Raw genomic sequence first — 19,901 nt, 5'->3', positions numbered from 1 at the left:
GCTTAGCAAGGATGTCTTTTACTTGAAAGCTTTTTCTTTCTTTAAATTTTAGATTGCAAAGAACTCAGCAGTTTGCAGTTAGATGCAGTAGTCATGCATAGGGACAGCATTAAATTTTGTTTGCTGGCAAGAGAAGACAGTGCAGTACTGGGAAGAAATAGATGCTGCTGCTCAAGTACCAGAAGTAACGCAGCTACCTCGGCCCAGCCTTGTGCCTGGCCACACGGCGGCTCCTTGGGCCGTAGCGCTGCTGCGCCCTGTGTGTACCGTACCCTACCCACAGCACCTACGTGGTACCTACAGTGACACAGCCGTAAGAACAGTCAGCTGCTGCTTCCCAGTGTGCTTACGGCAGTACTCAGTGCAGTTTAAAAACCAAACCAACCACCACACGACACCCCACCGGCGGGAATCCATCTGGTTTCTGCTTCAATTCCATTTCCAATTCATAGGCCTGGAGAAGTCTAACACAGAAGCAACGGATCTGCAGTCACAGAGCAAGCAGCATCAAGCAGCCCTTCCTCTTATATTATTAATATCCACAATGCATTACTATTCTTAAAGGCATCACTTTCAGGACACGGAAGTGTGTTTAAATAAAAAAAATGAAAAGTATCTAAATGTTACTGGCTAGAAAACTTGATTATAGCGTAGTCTTAAAAAACTCAAAACATGCATCCAACAGGAAACATTTATTGTTTCAGTGCAGCTACCAACATCAACCACATTCTGCTTACTTTTACGCGTGACATGCACAGTCTGCAGCAGCTCTCATACCGTACCCTTATCATCACCACACTGTTTAAGGGTTCTAGCATTTTATCACATACAGACCAGTAAGCAATTTTTTGAGGCAGCAGTGAAGAGAGACTAAATACCTTACGGGAGATTATACAACAGGCATACAAACAGTAAAAAGTTTACGTCTGCCTTTTGCTCAAACACTATGATGTTGACAATGCTTTTAAAAATTAGCCTAATTGTAGAAAAAACATTGTCACTATTACTGACGGCAGCTTTCAATGGCATTCTTTGTTACAAAAAGTGTGGTGTTTTAAAATGCACTCTGGAAACATGCAACCTCGAGGGGAAAATATTTCATAGGTGAGTTCTTTCTTAACAAGCAACCTACAGACAGTATTATAAATGCTCTATAGCACAGGCCAGGTTAACAAACAGTTGATGAAGAAGGAGGAAGGCAGTAAAACCATACAGCGTTTGGTCGGATAGGACAATACTTTGCTCGTACTTTGATTCCCGAGTCTGCCAAGGAAAGAGGCTATCGTATCAAGTAGGAATTCGGCTTCTCAGATACTCTAGCACTGCAGCTGTTCCTTTTGCTAAAATGGCTGCTCGGGGAGCGCGGAATGGATTTCCTTCTAACAGAAGTGTCCTAGAAAAACGGAGAGATTTTGAGTTATTTGTATAAAGACTTTTCCTTGTACCAACACATTCATACGAATTTCAAAAGATTCAAAAGTCTATATGCAGCGTAAGTAATTCCTCTTCTGTACTACTAAAAGAATTTTAACTTCTGCTTCCCTAGTTCACACTAATTTATCTTCTTTAGAGACATCTGAATTTTAATTTATGCTAATAAACCAATGGTGGTATACTATTGTAGACACACAATACACACATACCCTGCTTCTTCAGCAAGCCTCTGCCAGAAGAAAAACAACTTCTGAAATACAGAAACGGCACAATAAAAGGGGAAAACTATGTTAAATCCTAGCCCTCCACTTTGTAGCTTAGCTGCTAGCCCACTCTTCTTTGGTACTCATAAATCTCTGTGGAGGTTTTTACTTGGTGGGGTGGGGGTGGTGTTGCATTTTGTATTTTTGAAGTCCCTCTGAAATTGTCCTTATAGGGAAAAACCACAGAGACCAGTAATTTGTTGTCTTTGACATGACAGACTACTTACGCATAACCGTCGTCTTTGTGGTGTGTTGTGTAAGGATATTCACAGTCATGTCTCTTTATACATTATTTAAAGCATGTTATCCTGCCTCTTTTGTAGCAACGTGCGTAACACACACAGGTAAGGAGCTAAATGTATTCACTGACAGACAGTGCTATGGCTCACCTACCTGGCTTGTCTGTAGGTGCACCAGCAGCGTGTAGGTACATACAGACAAGGTAACTGACTTAGGCTCTAACATCAGATTTACACGCACCGACATAACCTTTCAATTTTTTTTAAAAATCATGAAACAACTCCCCCAATTCTCTACAATACTGAGGAAATATGGAAGAAATTGCATTGTTTTATAAATGGCAAGAGAGACCCTTCTTGTGCATCGAGACCTACAAACAAATATACTGGCGATTAGCACTTTTTCCTCTGACAAAACATGCCCTGAAGAAATTGGTCAGAATATATTTTTATAAAACAGGTCACCACTTAAAACACACACCTCAGAGTTTCACAGTTTCCAAGTTCCGGTGGCACCTGGAGGAGGTCATTGTTCTGAAGGTCCAGAGTTCCAAGCTTGTCCATCTTCTTTAGCTGCAGAGGGTCTATGGACCCAACCTGATTGTTACTGAGCAGGATAGTCTCCAGTGCTACGATGTGATACAGGACGCTGGGAAATACTTTAAATCTTCAGGAAGAAAAAGGAGGCAAACCAATAAAAGTCAGAAATAGGGCATTCAAAAAATTAGCAGCCTTTAAAATCAGACAGCATTTTAGCTTTGTTTATTTAAGGTAAACATTTAAACATGCTGCTCTGAAATGAGAAAGCATCCATTATTTTGCCTTGCACACAGTGAACAAGCTGAACAAAACGTGCTCAGCGACAGCTCAGCACCTCTGACAGAACTGCAGGCCCACTACCCTCATTTGACAAGACTGGCGTCGCTCAGCACCTCTGACAGAACTGCAGGCCCACTATCCTCATTTGACAAGACTGGCGTCGCTCAGCACCTCTGACAGAACTGCAGGCCTACTACCCTCATTTGACAAGACTGGCGTGTCACACGGAATGTGACTCACCAGTGTAAAGAAGGAGAACAACGGCCAATTGTTCGCTGTGTACTTAAGAAATGCCCTGCTGAGTCAGAGGAACGGGGCTTCCAGCCCAGTGCTGTGACCCTGCTGTGAGCCACAGCAGCAACAGCAGGTTGTCTGCAGGGACACCACTCGGCTGCTTCCTGCCGACCATTCCCCTCATACTTTTCCATCATTCGGAACTGCTGTATTACGGATGCCAAAGGGCAGTCCTGTTGGTATCCATTTTTTGATATATGGTTCACAACATTGTTTAATCCCTTTTTTAACCAGTTGCTACCGTCTCTCCAAAACTTTTGTGGCAGAAAGTTCCAAAAATACACTACCCATTGTGTAAAGAAGTACATGCACTTCATCCTGTTTTAAGCTCACAGCTAGTTGATCAAGTGCCTCCTCATTCTTACATCACAGGAAAGTCATATTGAATTCAGTCCAGTTCTTTTCATTATTGTACATATAAAAAAAAAATCTAAATAGTTGCTCACCTATTAAAAGAAAGATTTATTACTTGCAGTCTTGTCAGTGCCTCCATTTCCTCAGGTAAAGATGTCAAAAAATTATTTCTGTGTATCAAACAAAGACAAACAATAATCGCTAACTTCTACGAAGCTTTAGTTAAGAATCCACAGAGACAGAATATGCATACTTATCAGTGCTAACATGCTGTCTTAAACCAATTAGTTGCTTCATAAATGGGTCAAGACCACGCTCAAGTACAGATGCTTGCTAATGCAAGCCAGCTTTGCATTCTCATTTCTGCCAGTAGGAGATTTAGAGTCCGTCCTCTAAAGACTCCCAAGTGTTTCAAAGCATCTAACAACTCCACAAACCTGCCTGGCAATTCAGCTCCTTGCGCTTCAGAGGAAAGCTTATGGAACTGCCCAGATCTTGGTGCCAAAGTGAATCAGTAGGATAACTCTAAATCTCTTCAAAATTCATTTAGCCTGGTATCCAACTGCTGTAACAAACTTGTTTATGGCTAGTGTTACCCTAGTGTTTCCCACGACAGGAAGCCATTCAGAAGCTTCTTAAATACAAGGAAGACAGGGGTTTGTAAGGACAAATGAGATATGTCCTGAGTGTGACACAAAGAGCCATTACAGGGAAATAAAGACCACTCACTAAAAGATGCCCAGACTTAGACCTAAATTCTTAATCATCAAGATATTCAACCTTGCTCCCTCATCAATCTCATATTATCATCCATTTCTGCAATCTTCAGCCTAACTCCTCCATCAGCAGCACGTATTGTCACAGCATCACAGACTGGTTGAGGCTGGCAGGGACCTCTGGAGCTCATCTGGTCCAATCCCCTAGAGCAGGTGGCCCAGGACCATGTTCGGTTGGGTTCTGGATATCTCCACGGATGGAGACTCCACCACCTCCCTGGTGGTACTCTGTCACCCTCACAGTGAAAAAGTATTTCCTGATGTCCAGGAAACTGACATCCTGTGTGTCAGTTTGTGCCCGTGGCCTCTGGTCCTGGCACTGGGCACCACTGAGAAGAGCCTGGCTCCGTCCTCTCTGCACCCTCTCTGCAGGTGTTTATACACATGGATGAGACCTCCCTGAGCCTGCTCTGCTCCAGGCTGAGCAGTCCCAGCTCTCCCAGCCTCTCCCCATAGGAGAGATGCTCCAGTCCCTTCAGCATCTTAGGGGTCCCTCGCTAGACTCTCTCCAGGCACAGGCAGAGTACTTTAAACCAAACCTCTGCAACTCCGCTTTGCTACTTTTCATTTCGTGAAACACCAAAGATAATAAAGGCCAGTGAGCTGAACCTGATGTCTAAACAAATGCAATGAGCATTTTTCAGAAGTAGAGAAGGTAAAATGACAGCAACTATCTATTGCAATACTATACTACCTATAGACAGCTTCAGTTTCAGGCAGCACAACAGGGTTTGTGCCTTCACTGTACTGCTTCCCAGCTATCCTCCAGGATTTTTTGGTGTGGGAGTTTGGGTTTTTTGGGGGGAGGAGGAAGGGCTGGTTTTAGATAGCAACTTAACATCTCTGAGACCCTTTTATGGCTGAGACAAGACCTTTCATCACAGCAAGTCTCAGAGCTTGTCCGCTTGTTTTTTGTGTTTTTCTTTAACCAATGCCTAAATCTAGGCCACTTGCTATTTCAGATCTGCCGGTCATTCAGCTGTCATGGAGGCATTTTGGGAAATGAAAAATTATTTCAGTACTGCTATTCCACTGTAACAGATGGCTGGTTTAAAAAGGCATGAAAATAAGTTACCGAGAAAGGAAGCCCAACGCACGTCACAAACCTGATATCCAAATGTGTCAATTTATGGAGCATGCAAAGCTCCAAGGAAAGAGATGAGATTTTATTGAAGCCAAGGTTGACGTCACAAACCGAGTCTTTCAGCTCCACTATCCTGAAACCCAATATGAATATACTTTTATTATGTTAGCTCATGTTTGCATTCTATTTTCTAAGTTATTGAAAAAAACCTGCTTTATTCTACAAATCAAGGACACTCTATGTTTCTTCTCATTTCATAAGCAATTTTGTGGAGTGAAGATAATGGAAACTTCACCTGTGAAAGCTGCCTGTCCTGGAGTCTTACACTTGATGTAAAGACAAAGCTAAGAATCACTTTTCTCAAGTTATTAGGAGAGTAAATGTTCTCTCACAGGTTAGGAGAGTAAATTTTACTACAAAAGCCTACTCACTTAAATGCAATTAAGAGGTATTTCAGAAACCATGGCACAGATGACCATCACTGCCATCTCCTGCCCTGTAAATGTTTTAACAAAAAGACTATCCATCTTCTTTAGCAGTGAAACAAACAGAAAGAGATTGTTATTTTATTTCCATCTTTCATTTCTGTTCCACTGTTCTGCTATGACAAATTCCAGGAAACACAGCACTTGCTGCTTCTTGTAAAAGGGTATTATATTAAGATGTTTTGGTGTAAAATATTTAACAGCTCAAAAAGTTAGCTGTTGAATCCCTGTAACAGAATCTCTGTTTTAGCCCTAAAAACAAAAGGTAATTAAATGAGCTAAATACTCATCTCTCCTATCTGGATTGACACTGAATTCTCTGGCACCTAGCAGCTGCACACCTACACCTTCCTCCTCAGTGAATGCAACAGCCTCTAATACAGTGAAAAAGCATGGGAGGCACCAGCATGATCTCACTAAATAGATTTTCTACAAATTGTACTGAGAAGAGATTTTTTCCTATGAGAAAGAGATTGCACCTCTTCAAGTTCTATGTGCTAAAAGTTAAATGTTCAGCACACTTGGGTCCAAGAATGGAAATAAGTTACCCCCACAAATGTGGTGGTATCCTTAAAAAATCAGCTTTCAGGATTTTTTTGGGCTACCAGAGATGCAGTATCCTTCCTCCTTACACAAAAAGACTATTTATTCCCATTAGCGTCAAGAGAAAGCTTGTCCTTCACTGCGGATGAAGTAACAAGTGCAATAATATCAAATGCTATGTGATGGGACACAAAACCTATCAAGAAGAGAGGCATGGAAATTGTTCAGGCTTCCTTAAAAAAACCAGAAACAATTATGCTGTCTGAAGAAATTGAATTTAAATAGAACCTCAGCTATAATACAAAGCTATCACCCAATAAAGTGGTGAATCCACACCGATCATCTTCATATGGGAAAAAGACTGCCTTGTAGAGAAAACAATGCTACGCTGTCATTAAGTACAGCACTTCATTATTATGAGAAGTCACATCAGTCTCCCCTCATTCATTTCAACAATGCTTAGCAAAGCAAGATGAACAACATGTAATGAAAGCACCACTGAGTATAGCCAAGCTTCTTTTTACTGCAATCTTCATGCTAATCAATGAACCCACCTGCATGCTACTCGTACTAGAAATGCAAGTGTATTATTCAGCCTCTCAATTATACTTTCATTTGTGTGTGTGAGTGTATACACACACACATACATAGCATAAAGTGTAAATATACTTGATTAGGCAAAACATAAGATGCTGAGGAACAAAAGTAGAAACAAAAGTAACAAACAGAGAATGACCTTTACAAAAGTACCTTGGAGGAATTTCATTCAGCTGATTTTTGCTGAAGTTGACAGTGGCAACAGGATTGCTTCTGACTGCATTGAACATTTCATCAGGAATCACGGCTGCCTGTTTCTCACTAAACAATGAAAAGCAGTTAGCTGAGTCACACGAACAAGTTCATAATTTCCTATTTATTAACAAGACATTTTCATCTTCTTTTAGAAAAAGATGAGTAGTAGAATAGATATATAAATATCTACAATCTGAAGTCCTTGAAGGACTGTTAATCAGAAAGCTACCAATCACTGCACCATGCTACACAGCATCTGGGCGATAATATCATTTCACACTGGCACCCTGATCTGTTATCTTGCTCGGGAAAAATTGGTAAGACCTGAGTTATGTCACCACCTCAACAAATATGTGAATGCTGCATACTGGGCCAGAAAGTGTAGTGAGGTTGGCATTAAACAGATTTCCCCCACTCAGCTCAGAAAACATCCCCAGCACAGCGATGTGTAACTCAGGTAACTACTCAGTTTGGAGCTCCGGAACATTTGTGGTGACCAAAGTCATCCCAACCCTTTCACCACAGTGAGGTCCTTTCCACATTCCAGCTTTCAGCAGGACTATGCATTTCACCCGGCAGTTCTCAGCAAATAGGGTTTTCTTCCCCTTTCCCAACCTAACAAGTTACATTGTTGGTTACATTTAAGAAATAACTGAAGAGATACTCACCTACTACAAGATGTTCCGAGACTTAATGAAAATTGCTAAAGAAGTTTAAAAGGTACTAAAAGCACCTGAAGGTATTAAGCATTTCAGTGAGTTAAAAGGAATGTTACTGCAGAATATTTGGTAATATTCAAATCTGCCTATTCCTGAGCACACGAAGTGAAAAATGCACAAATGCAGCAGGATTTGCAGACAGTTTGGTATACACCATAAAGGGGGAAAAAAAAAAAAAGAGGCAAAAAATAGGAAAGTGTTCTTACAACTTTAGAAATAGGTAATATTTCAAAACACATACCTATATTCCAATAATTTTAGTGAAGTTATGGCATGCATGTTAATCCTTGACTCGCTTGGAAGAGTCATGGCTGTCACAGGAGGCTCTTCATTTGGGCTAGTTACATCATCTAGAGATAACAAATGTATATAGTCACACTAACTACAGGCTGCAGTCAGATGTGGTGTTCCAAATTACCTAGATGGAGAGGTTTAGTGTCCCTAGTCACCAGCCATCACCCTTTTTAGTTCTTCCTGTATTCTGGCTCAATTGAATATAATCTGATTCAGATTATTTCAAGAATTTTCTAGTAAAGGTTTTTTGTAATCTTGGGTTTCTGGGTTGTTTTTTTTTAGGCTGGGTGGAGGGGAGAGGAGTTGACTTGGATTTTGAAAAAATAGGTCAGGAAGCAATAGAGATGTTACACTAGCTGTAGCTAGCTGTTATGTTAGGCAGTAGCCTCCAAGGGGTGGAGAGCTAGAAACTGATAAACAGGGAATTGGGGCTAGAAGTGATGATCCAGATCACCTATATCCAGAACAGCAAATCTGACCACAATTTTAGTTAAAACATTAATATTTATAAACCTTCATTATACCCTATCTACAATCCACACGAAAAAGCTATTGGCTTTGCAAGGTCACTTTGTATGTTTAAGAAATGCAGATTAAAAGCATTGTTCTGCACATCTGAGGTGTGGCATCACACCCTAGGGATTCACATGCATGTAAGTAGGGTGAAGCTTAGCTAGAAGTCCAAACATATGATAAATCCAACTTCCACTAAAAGAAATTGAACAAAACTCTATGGAAATTCAGCAGCATTCATGAATAAAAGTCTACTAACAATTGCACCTAACCTTTCATTAAGAAAGGTCAAAAGGTCAAAAACAAGCTAAAAAAAAAGAGGACTTTTTCCAGTTTAAACCTCTTCAGAAATAGGATTGCTACTGGTTTCGCTCCAACTTAGGTGCCATAACAGGTAGTGTAAAATCATAAGCATTGCTGTACATGCAAGACATTGGCTAATTTTATTATCCACAATTATATTATCTATTATATTTCATCAGATAAGCTTCTGAGTATGTACTCTAGCATCCAATTAATTTTTGTCAAGCTAATAATATGTCAGATTTGCATAGAACCTGACATTTTGAAGCAATTTTATATGCTGCAGTAACCTAATTAATACTGCCATCCTCTGGCAGACAGAGAAAACCCACTTAACAAAAAGGAAAATTCACTCATACCATTTTCAATAAAAGTTGCTTGCATGTATTATCAAGGTCCCTTCTAAATTAAATGGCAAAAAATGCTTAACCTCTTAAGTGCAGCATAATCGTTTCTATATTATATTTAACATGACCAGTGAATTCGGTCATTTTGCCTACTTTATTTTTTAAAACTTAGGATGAAGATTTCTAAAGATGGTAAACGAAAGTCCTGTTTTGAAAGGATTTCATCTGCTCAGCATGCAAGTTACTTAAGGACTCTGACAGCCTGTTTCCTATATAATAAAAAATAAATTGTCATCTCCACTATTTTGTTTAGAAAACACAGAACAAAAAGAAAAAAAAAAAACAAATGCCGAAATATCTCAGTGAATTAGACGCCCAGGTATCAATCTGGAACGTGACTTGAGTGCACAGAAGCAACTAGCAACGTTTTGTCTGCTTTTTTAATACTATCAGTTCATTTTTACAAAGTACTGTATCTGTTAGGGAAATGTGATACAGAATCATCTAGGTGCTTTTTAATCCACAGAGGCAGAGCTTTGAATCCAAGAGAGGATCCTGCAAAAAACATAGAGCATTTGCGCAGAGAAGTAATCCCCTTGAAATGTTTCATCTGATTTTCTGCTTTATGACTTTTTAAGTATTTCTGTATGGAATGTTGGGATCAAGACTATTAGATAGTAGAAAGATGAATTCTAACAGGCCAGGATTAGAATGATGTTTAAAATAATGAGTTACTTTCTCCCCCAAAACTCTTTATATTCTTAGTCAGCTCGTGGTAGACTTCATGGCATCACCAAGACTTTAAGGCAGACTTTTTTACGCATGTACTTTCTGGGAATCACAGGACTGTACTGCCCACATTGTTACATGAATGAACAATACCTTTGCAAAATATCACCTACTCTTCTATACTGTGACCAAGCCAGCAGACAGATGGCAAGCTTAAAAAGAACCCCTTATGTAAACTTCCCATGATGTTCAGGGGAAAAATAAAAAAGCTACTGGAACTCCTCATGCAAAATGCATAAAGGGACCAGGGGAAAAATACTTAAAATTGTTTTTCTAAATTATAGTCCTCAATAATGTTTGTTATTTGGTATTTTCTAACAGAATAAGAAAAAGAATCAGCACTGAAATATAAAAGCAAACTGTTAAGTAAAGAAAACTCTATTATTGCAGGATAACTGAAGGAAACTGGATTGAAACAGCTACCCTCTGTAGGGTCTACTTTATTTTAATTTCTTAGAAAGATTCTCTTTAAAATGCAATGCAATAGAGCAACATACCTTGTATTTTGCTTCTTAGATATTTCAGAAGTTCCTGGGTGCCTTTCTTTTTAAAAAAAAAAAAAAAAAAAAGGCAATAAGCATTTGCCAGCCAGTATTTATATAGCTGTTTGACAATGAAGAAAGACAGTTCCAGTCACACAGGTGGAGCCCATAGCACTGCTGACTATAAAAGCCACCTAATGCTTCCCATAGAAAAACCCTCTTTGCAGCAGCTTTTGAACTTGCTTATTTACAATTTTGTTTATTTATTCCAGTTGAAAATTTCCAATCCTGTGTCACTACCTTAGGCTCCACATTTTTAGCTTTTTATCTAAAGTAGTTAGCTAGTTCCAAGAGCAAGGAAAAACTGTTCAAATAAACTTAATCTTCTCTTTAAAAAGGTCTGAAGCAATTACGCTTTGGAGAAGAAATTTAAAATTTGTCAAAGAAGCTGACTGTTCAGTGTTCAGGTAACTTTTTGTGTCCAAAATTATAAACTCTAGGAAAAACACTGCAGTTCACATAATTTGCATGGATTTTTAACAGCTGGATTCTCCAATGACCTTCAATCCTCTGATAGCAACTTCTACTGGTCAAACACAGTTACTGTCTGCATAATCTATGAGTAATTAAGCATAATCTTGTCCAGCCCATTTGTTTTAGGAAAAAGCTATGTTTTCCTTACAATTTTACATGCTTCTCCTTGATGCTTTAAAACCAGGGACTGACCTGAAGCGCCTTCTCATTCTAGCTGACAACTATATTACACACAATAAGAGATTGACTGATCTGAATGCAGAGGGGATAAAGGAAATGTGGAAGTGGAAAAAGAAGGAACTCTCACAAGGAACCTGGTGAGACAACAGAAAAAGACAAAAGACTGAGAAAGAGAGGCTGGAGGAGACTGGGACTGACTGCAGGCACGGCTAGGCGTGGCACATGCTGAGCTGAGCAAGACAAGAGAAGCCAATATGGAAGAGCCTGGAAACTTTTAAGGAAAAGGTGAAGGTCAAACAGAAAGCTGAGTAACAGTCACGTGGCTTGCGTAGAGAGGAAAGCAGACAATAAGGCAAAGCTCAACAGCCAGGTGATGGTATGTTAAGCAAAAAGGAGAGACTAGGATTTAACAGAAGGTGACTGGAAATTTATCAAGAAACAAGAGTGAGTTTGGGACTTGAATGAGAGGTCTGAAGAAAAGGCAAAGATGAGACGGAGCAGGGATGGACAAGAGAAGAATCTGTGCCTGCTAGACTATACTTACCCCCCAGTCCTTGCCAATCCTTAATCTCAGTATTCACCTGCTGCTAAGAAGTGTCTGGGGAACCCTACAAGCTTTATCAATTGCTCCTCTAAATCAAGTGTAAAAAAATCTAGATAGGCATATAAAATTCCAGTTATATGAATTTACAGTGTTGGTAATGGATCAAGACAATATAAATATCAAATTTCATAATAGAATCCTTGTACCTGTCGTTTGCTACAAATTTGAAATATACACAAGAAATTACACACAACTATGCTCTTACATTTGAAAGACAGCAAAGCCTCAGAATCTAGGGAATACCAAAACTAAAGTAGCCAGGCAGCACTAACTCAGACTCTTTTGCATGTACATTTTAAGCCAACTTTGAGCTCTGGAATCATGGATGACTTCCATCCACGGAACCCCTGCTCATTAATTTAGTGCATACAATGCTCACTTAATCAGATACACGATGTTTTCCCTCTTCTGACAGATATTACAAAACTTCATTTCAAGACTGAGTCTTCAGTGTTGCTTATTTTTAGCGAATCCCAGTACTTTGTAAACATCTCTTTTACAACACTGGCAAAAGCACAGAAAGAAATAATGTATACCACCAATGAGAAGAGGGGCCTGCTGGGGAAAAAATAAAAGGGAATTCTATAGCAGCAGTAGTGCCCACGCCCCAGCCTCCCTGCTGCCCTATGTACTTGTTTTCTCATGCACAATTCACACCTTCACTTTGCTGTTTACCTACAGAGAGAACGCAGATCTGAGGTGTAGGTTATCCGTAAGAAAACGTAGTACATCAGAATGTCATTGCTCAAAATGCATCTGCCATCAAGTACACTTTGGAAATCGAAACCTAGATCCTTAATTCAGGCAAGTAGGAAATGAAGAACAGAAATCCATGCTCATCTAGGAAAAGCCTGATGTAAAGTACTCGCCTAGCACTGCAATGAACTGTGATTGCAACAGGATTAGGCAGCAGACAGTTGCCTTATCCTTTTCTTCCCAGACATCCATTGCTTCATTTGCAATATATATTATAACTTCTGTAGCAAATCAGAAACAGGTCCTATAAAGCAACAACTTCCTTTATTCCACAGTCCTCATGATTTTATGCATTGCATCAGACTCCAGTGGAAAGAGTACCTGAACCACAACACACGCAAACAAAGGAGACGGATTAAAGTTGCACAGGCTACTTGAAATCTGGATGTTTTCTAATTGTTTTAAATGTTTTGTCTACACAATTTGGATAACGTACATATGTGACATAATCAAACTTTATATATTGTCTACAGTGCTTACTTGCAGAAGGTCTCTTCGAATGGTTCTCAAAGGATTTCCCTCTAATGCCAGGAATTTCAACTGAGGAAGGTTCCCCAGTGTGTAAGGCAATCTGCAAATGGAAAAAACTCATTTCAAAGCAGCTTCAAAACAAATTCTAAAGAATTTGCAATGGTTTGTCAGGTAGCCTGGTATTCCAAAGCTCAGGTTCAAATAAAAAGATACAGAATATATTACATTTAAGAAAGGCACAGTTTGATCATAGCATTTACACAATATAGAAACGGTTCCTTCATTTTATGATTGAGTCTCTTTTTAATTACATTTTACAAAGTGAAATACATCAGCTATAGAATTAGATGTCATTAGCTATGCCTCATCACAGACATAATGCAGTTTTTAACATTACCTACTGATATCATTGTTGGCGAGGTCAAGTCGCTCCAGCTTCTGAAGCAGAGTAATTTCATCAGGAACTGATTTTATCTTGTTGTCTCTAAGTTCCAATACAGAGAGGGAATTCAGATGCTTCAGATTCTCTGCATTTAATATTTCAATCTGATTTTCACCAGCATGTAATTCCTATGGAAATAAAGATCACCTACAATTACGTTACTCTAGTAAAATTACTTTATAACTTACTAATCTTCTGAATCATGGCACTGGCAAAAACATATGGTATCGTGGAGAAAATACAGATCTTGATTCCCTCTCATCTGCATATGAAATATCAAAGCCTCCAAAGATCCAGAAACAGAAGTCTGAACTTAGCTTTTCTGAAACCATCACAGAACCCTCAGCTTTGAGTTCCATTTCCAAGCTACGAATACCTTTGCTCTGCATTTGTCAAGAACTTGTCAACGACTTCTTTGCTCAAGAAGTTTCTTAAATTCCAAGTTACAGGAAGTTGAGAGGGCAGCTCTCCATGTCCCTATTGGAAATGTTTCACTTATAATGGAAAAATCAAATGGTTCTTTAGACCAAGAGTGTACACATGCTGCTGGACACACTAAGACACTGAACTTCACATATCACGAATTTTGTTAGAAAATGCTGAAATAGCTTGGGATTTTAACTTCTGAGTTCAGAGTTATGCAGAACTAAGAAGGTATCTGCATTCTTTGATGGATTTGGTCATTGGAAACAACACAGTGATACAGGCATTCAATTGGCCCAATCATTATTCTATTAGTTGAGTAACAAATTTCTGATGTTCTGAGGCAGGCGATTTTCAATTTTAAACATATCAGGAATTAAGGCTACAAAATACTTGGAAGATCTGACTATGCTAAAAGGAAAAAAAAAAAAGTATAGTTTCTCTGCAGTTACAAAGAAAAAATTGATAGTGAACAAAGTAAATTTATCCAGAAAATATTCCTAGAGATAAAAAATAACTGTTGCAGGCAATATTAGGCCTAGTTTTCCAGTCATTCCTCTTCTAAATATTTCTTTTATTTTCCAAATCTGAAGAGTACTGCTGCAAATTTGTCTTCCAAATGACCTTAAGATTGACCAGTGTGGACAGTAAGAGTAATTACAAATGGGGATGTATTAAATAGAGCTCTACACACAGAATTATAAACTTTTGATCACAGCAATTCACAAAAATTTGTGTTTAAAGTAACAGCTATTATTTTAAAAGTTTACAGCAAATACATTTACAGTATACCAACCATTTCAAACCTTACCTTCAGTAATTTGCATGACGGAAATTCTGGTAAGGAACGTAATTTATTTTTTCTCAGATAAAGTTGTTCCAAAGATGCCATAGTCGCTAATTTAGAAGGTACAGTTTCCAGGTAGTTTTTAGTACAATCCAGTTGTCTTAAGCCTATAGAAGTAAGCGCGCAAGTGACAAACAGAAAAGAAAGAGAAAATAAAAGTTGTTTTCTATGGAAGCATAAATATCCTGGTTTTTAAAATAAATATAACAACATTTTGCCAATAAGAATTTTGGAAGAAATCGAATCAGTTAGCATCAACATTTCTGAAAACAAGGCATCTGCTTTTCATTTATTCTTCATAGGCCATTCTGGAATGCTTTCAATGACGCTGCCAGATACTAGCTCTTGTTTAGAGTACGGGACCGAAGGGAAGAAAGAGTCTAATATTGTAGACCATCTCAGAAGGATCTGCAGGTAATTTCTATAGCATTTATAAAAGCTGGCAGTCTACCACCTGTTCCTGTAGATCTGCCACAGCTACTAAAATAGGCGTTTCACATCAACGACTGGTCAGCTTGATATTTAACATTCAAATATTAGAATTCAATTTTATCACTCTCTAATTTATGGTTTTTTTCTCTCCAGTACTTTCAACTCTCTCTGATTTATGCTTTATTTGCCACTCAAAATATGCAATAAAGAAAAAAAAAATTGTCAGATTGCTTATTGCAGTCTTAAGGCTAACAACAACTAAGCAGAACAGTATTAATCCTTACACTTTTCTGATCATTTTGTGTCCCATTTATCAAGAAATATGAACCATAAGAGGTCTCAAGACTCAAGGACTGTAGCTGGTCTTTTTAAATAATTCTGAACTAATATTCTTGAGAATACAGTAACTCTTTAAGAATATATTTTTAAAATCCTGATTAATATGCATTACATTTCTGAACATAACTACAGAACTGGCTGTATGTCATTTAATAATCTGAGGAAACTAATTTACTTTTCATCGCACTGATATCTGCAGGCAGGTTCTTGAGTTGATTACAAGCCAAATTGAGTCGCACTAAGTTAATGAGCAAAGCAAAACTTGTTGGAATGTCTGTGAGATGGTTGTTGGACAAATCCTGAAGATTAAAAAAAGAGAGAGAGAGGAAGAGAGAGCGAGAGAGAGGTTAGAAATAGAGATGTTTAAAATATCCCACGAGTACTGTTACTGCAAAGTTAATTACTGACAGAACATTAAAATTAGATGGCTGACGTCTTCAGGATCTCCCTGGTAGAAATGTGAATGGAAGAAACAAGTCTCCCATGACTGACAGATCACAAGGGATTTGATTTTTGTTAAAATATTTGGCAAACCAAGAGCAAAACTTAGTTTCAAACAAACAAACAAAAAAAGCCATGTAATAACTGACAAGCTACACAAGTCATTAGAACATTCACAAAGTTCTGCCGTCCAAGCTATGGTTTTTTTCATTAGCAGTAGCAAAACATGGATAAATCAGCCTTTCTGAACAAATAAATGTTTTTCAAAAAGTTGTAATTTACTAATTCTTCTAAATTGACAAGCTGTCCAAATCCATCCGGCAAGTGACTCAGCTCATTGTGATGAAGAAGAAGGCTCTTCAAATGTGGCAACTGCATCAACTCCTCTGGGATACTTTTCAGTTTGTTGTGGCTAGTATTAAAACATGGAACACAAACAGAAAACCCAATTACTAAGTAGTTTTAAGAACATAAATGCATAAAGAACACTCCGTTACATATGATGCTATCCAAAGTAAGAGTTACACTTGTATCAGCCAGATTATTTTAGCCATACACAGCCTGTTGAAACACAAACTCTTCAGACCCTCCAGCAAGTACAAAGCGCGTCCAGCATCAGATACACTGGATGTTCCGTGCTGCCACAGGCTAATTGTTAATTACATCTGCAGTGAGACAGGCTTCTGCAAAACATTCTCACACTACAGCATGCACATATGCTTGCTGTTTGGGATACCGTCACCTTTAAGAAAAATCTGTCTCCTACAACTGTTACAGCCCTCTTCAATGGATTAGTTTCCTAGGAGGAATTAATTATGTTTATTTGTTCAAGACTACTTTTAATCCTCATCTGAATTTACAATATTCCAGCTAGATCTTACATTCTCTTCTGTGGTTCACACACACAGTGGCAGCATACCCTCTTTCTCCTTGTGCACAAATCTACAAAATTACTCCAGTGACCAGAATAATATGACTTTCCAGCATGAACAAGAGCTACACAATTATTTCCAATGTATATTATTCATGACAAAAAGTATTTTTGTTCCTTTAAAACAAAATTGCCAGGGAGGCACATTGAATGTAGACACTGCTTTTGTGTGATTATTCAACATACCACTGTTTTCACCTTCCAAGGGAGACTGTGACTTTGAGCATCAGTGAAAATAATTTTAACAAACCTAAGACCATCAGTTTTGATCCAAAACTTACGATTCTCAATATACTAATATTCTCTAGTTAAAAATCTGAAATTAATTTTCTGAAAGAAAATTTTATATACTGCAATCTCTTATTCACACTGTGAAAGTCACTGCAATATTTCTCGTGTTCCAGTTCTGTAACATGTACCTACCTGACATCAAGTTTCTGAAGATTTTCTAATTGTCCTAAAGCAGAAGGAAGCGATGTCAGTTGATTATCATGCACCTGGAAAATAAAGTTTTTAGAATACAGTTACTAATTTGTACCTTGTAGGTTTTCTTTCCCTACCCCAGAAACAAATCAAGCTAACCTAATACATGGAATAATTTTGTATAAAAGTAGTAGCTATGTACATGGCTCAGTGCAATTACCAATAGCAGCACTGCAACTGCCAATCTGTCAAAATTCCACTGAATTGACAGTAAACGCTAAGAGATTAGATATGAAGGGGGGTGCGTGCAGGAAAGGTGGTTGCATCCAGTAATAGCTCTTCCTTCCTTCAGTGTCCATAATAAAACTTCCTAGATCTTTCTACAGAACAGTACCCACTACCAGCATACAAATTGGTATACTATCAGTGATCTGTAACAATCTTTTCTTTATCCTGAGAATACCTCAACGCCACTTCTACACATCCACCATTGCAGGGAAATGGAAAACAAAGATCTAAGACCATGTTTTCCCACCTCTTACAGAGAGAGTACAGTCCTACCATAACAGGATCATGGTACTTACATCCAGAACAGTGAGCGCAGGCAGAAGTTTGACATCCTCTGAAAGACACTGCAGTTTGTTTGAGGCGAGTATCAGCTTGGTCAGATCTGTTTGCTCCCACCAGCGATCCGCAGCACCAAAAGAGAGATTTTGATGAGCTTCCTCTGGAGTATCCAAATTTATCCGCCACACATGTTGAGGCACTACATACACAAACATACATGCATCAGCTAAAGTCTTCTGATATTTACTCTCAAACTTCCACTGTCATAGTGCTTTTCCTACATACATACGTATAGTCAACTGGTTTTCTAGAGACATTTTTCTAGAGCTGACAATAACAAGCTGATGGAAATCTGCCAGCAACAGCCAAAAGTAAGTTGAGCTGCAGACAGATGGCAGGAAATATTCACTGTTGTTGCTCCCTCTGTATTCTTCCTGTTTTGCCCGGATGGCATTGCCAAGCATAAACCCAAGGCACAGGAGGAACACCAAGCCCGCCGAATCGGCCAGCAGCCACCTGCAAACACGGCGCCTGTTCCCTCAGCTGAAGAGTCGTGTGGTTTTCAGGAGAGCCGAGGGCTCGGCACAAGCGCAGCCGCTTTTCCCGGGCTCCCACCCGGCCGCAGAAAGGCGCGGACGGCAGGCCCAGCGCCGCCCTGCCCGCCCCGGCCCTCTACGGCAGCACCGCCGCTTCCAGCGAGGCAGCAAACCCGGCTTAGCGTGGCCTAAGTGCGGGGAAGAACGGGGGTAACCGCCAGCTATAGAGGAGGGCAAGGAGCAGCGCGTCCCCGCCGGCACCGAGCTCACCCACACCGCCCCAGGCCGGCAGGAGCCGCGGCGGGGTCTCCGCCGCCCCGCGGGTCCGGGGCCGGCTCCCCGCGCTCACCCTCACTGAGGCTGCGGCCCGACAGGTTTAACTGTCCGCTCTTCCGAGCCGCCCGGATCAGCCCCTGCGGCACGGCGGGGCCCGGCTCCGCCGCCGGCCGCCTGAAACCAGCGCGAGGGTCCCCCGCCCGCGCTCTCCGAGCCGCCGCCATCCCTCGCCAGAGCCGGGCCGGCGCCGCCCCGCCGCCCGCGAGCAGGCGGGGCCTGGCGGGGCCCCTCAGGCGGGGTCCCGGCTCTGGCAGCAGCCCGGCTCTGGCAGCAGCCCCGCGGAGCGCTCGGCGGGCCACCGCCTCCCCCGGCTCGGCGCGGCGGCACGGCCCCGGCCGTTTCCCGCCCGGCGGTGCAGGGTGGAAGCCACGACGCTGAAATGGTGCCCCGAAATGGGAGCGGGGCCGGCCAGCAAACTCTCCCTCCCATCCCGGACAGGGTTCACCCCAGCGCCTGGGACTGCGGGCCCAGGGGGGGCCGTCTGCATCTTCCCCAGGGGTTTTTGTTGCTGCTCCGACTTCTGCAAAACTTAGCAGCCAGACTGTCACCTTTGTGCCAGATGAAAACTGCCATTTCCATACTGATCTCGGGTCAGCTGCACTGTATACGGTTTTCACCACCCAGATCCGCTTGCGTTTTTGGCCGTAACTCCCCCCAACAAACGGGAGGACAAAGGAGAAGTCCTGTCCCCTCAACAGCAGCGCTTCCCTGAAGAGCAGTCTGAATATTTGGTACAAATCCGCAGAGCCTGTGAACGAAGCAAGACTAGAAACTGTAGTTGACAACACAACTGAGGACATCAAATTCTTACTAATTACTAGAAAGGAGACTCAGCAACAAATCACCTGCAGCTGTGCACACCGTATTACACAGATATCACTTCCCACTCTTCCTCTCCCCCATTTTTTTTTGCTAAGGTCTTCATCTTTGTCACAAGTGTGAATCCAGACCAAATAAGCTGGAAATATTTTATACATACACGAGGTATACCAAATAAAAAGGCATTTTTACATCAACCTATTGTTTTTCCTTTTCCCTTTAGTCCAGAGTTCGCAAACTAAATAAAAATATTTCAGACTGAAAAATTCTGGCTGCCTACCAATATTTGA

General features: G+C 40.4%; 1 protein-coding gene across 3 annotated transcripts; it reads right to left on the bottom strand.

The window, feature by feature from the left end:
- Positions 1–677: 677 nt before the first annotated feature.
- On the bottom strand, positions 678–19,386 carry LRRC40 (leucine rich repeat containing 40). 3 transcript variants are annotated; one of them, XM_076339948.1, is made up of 15 exons: positions 19,341–19,386; positions 17,938–18,119; positions 17,354–17,427; positions 16,282–16,411; positions 15,734–15,857; positions 14,752–14,894; positions 13,473–13,645; positions 13,085–13,175; positions 10,546–10,591; positions 8,044–8,152; positions 7,042–7,149; positions 5,286–5,396; positions 3,496–3,573; positions 2,418–2,603; positions 678–1,393 (listed from the first exon to the last, which is right to left on the bottom strand). In XM_076339948.1, exons 1-15 carry the CDS (start codon positions 19,369–19,371, stop codon positions 1,288–1,290), a joined length of 1,692 nt encoding a protein of 563 aa, XP_076196063.1. In that variant the 5' UTR covers positions 19,372–19,386; the 3' UTR covers positions 678–1,287. The 3 variants fall into 3 exon arrangements, with proteins under 3 accessions (XP_076196063.1, XP_076196064.1, XP_076196062.1); XM_076339949.1 differs by lacking the exon at positions 19,341–19,386 and adding an exon at positions 18,806–18,971; XM_076339947.1 differs by lacking the exon at positions 19,341–19,386 and adding an exon at positions 18,210–18,267.
- Positions 19,387–19,901: the final 515 nt, after the last annotated feature.

This window comes from Aptenodytes patagonicus, chromosome 5, assembly GCF_965638725.1.
Source record: "Aptenodytes patagonicus chromosome 5, bAptPat1.pri.cur, whole genome shotgun sequence".
Taxonomy (NCBI): domain Eukaryota; kingdom Metazoa; phylum Chordata; class Aves; order Sphenisciformes; family Spheniscidae; genus Aptenodytes; species Aptenodytes patagonicus.
The sequence above is the reverse complement of the archived record's forward strand: the minus strand, read 5'-3'. Positions and strand labels throughout refer to the sequence as shown.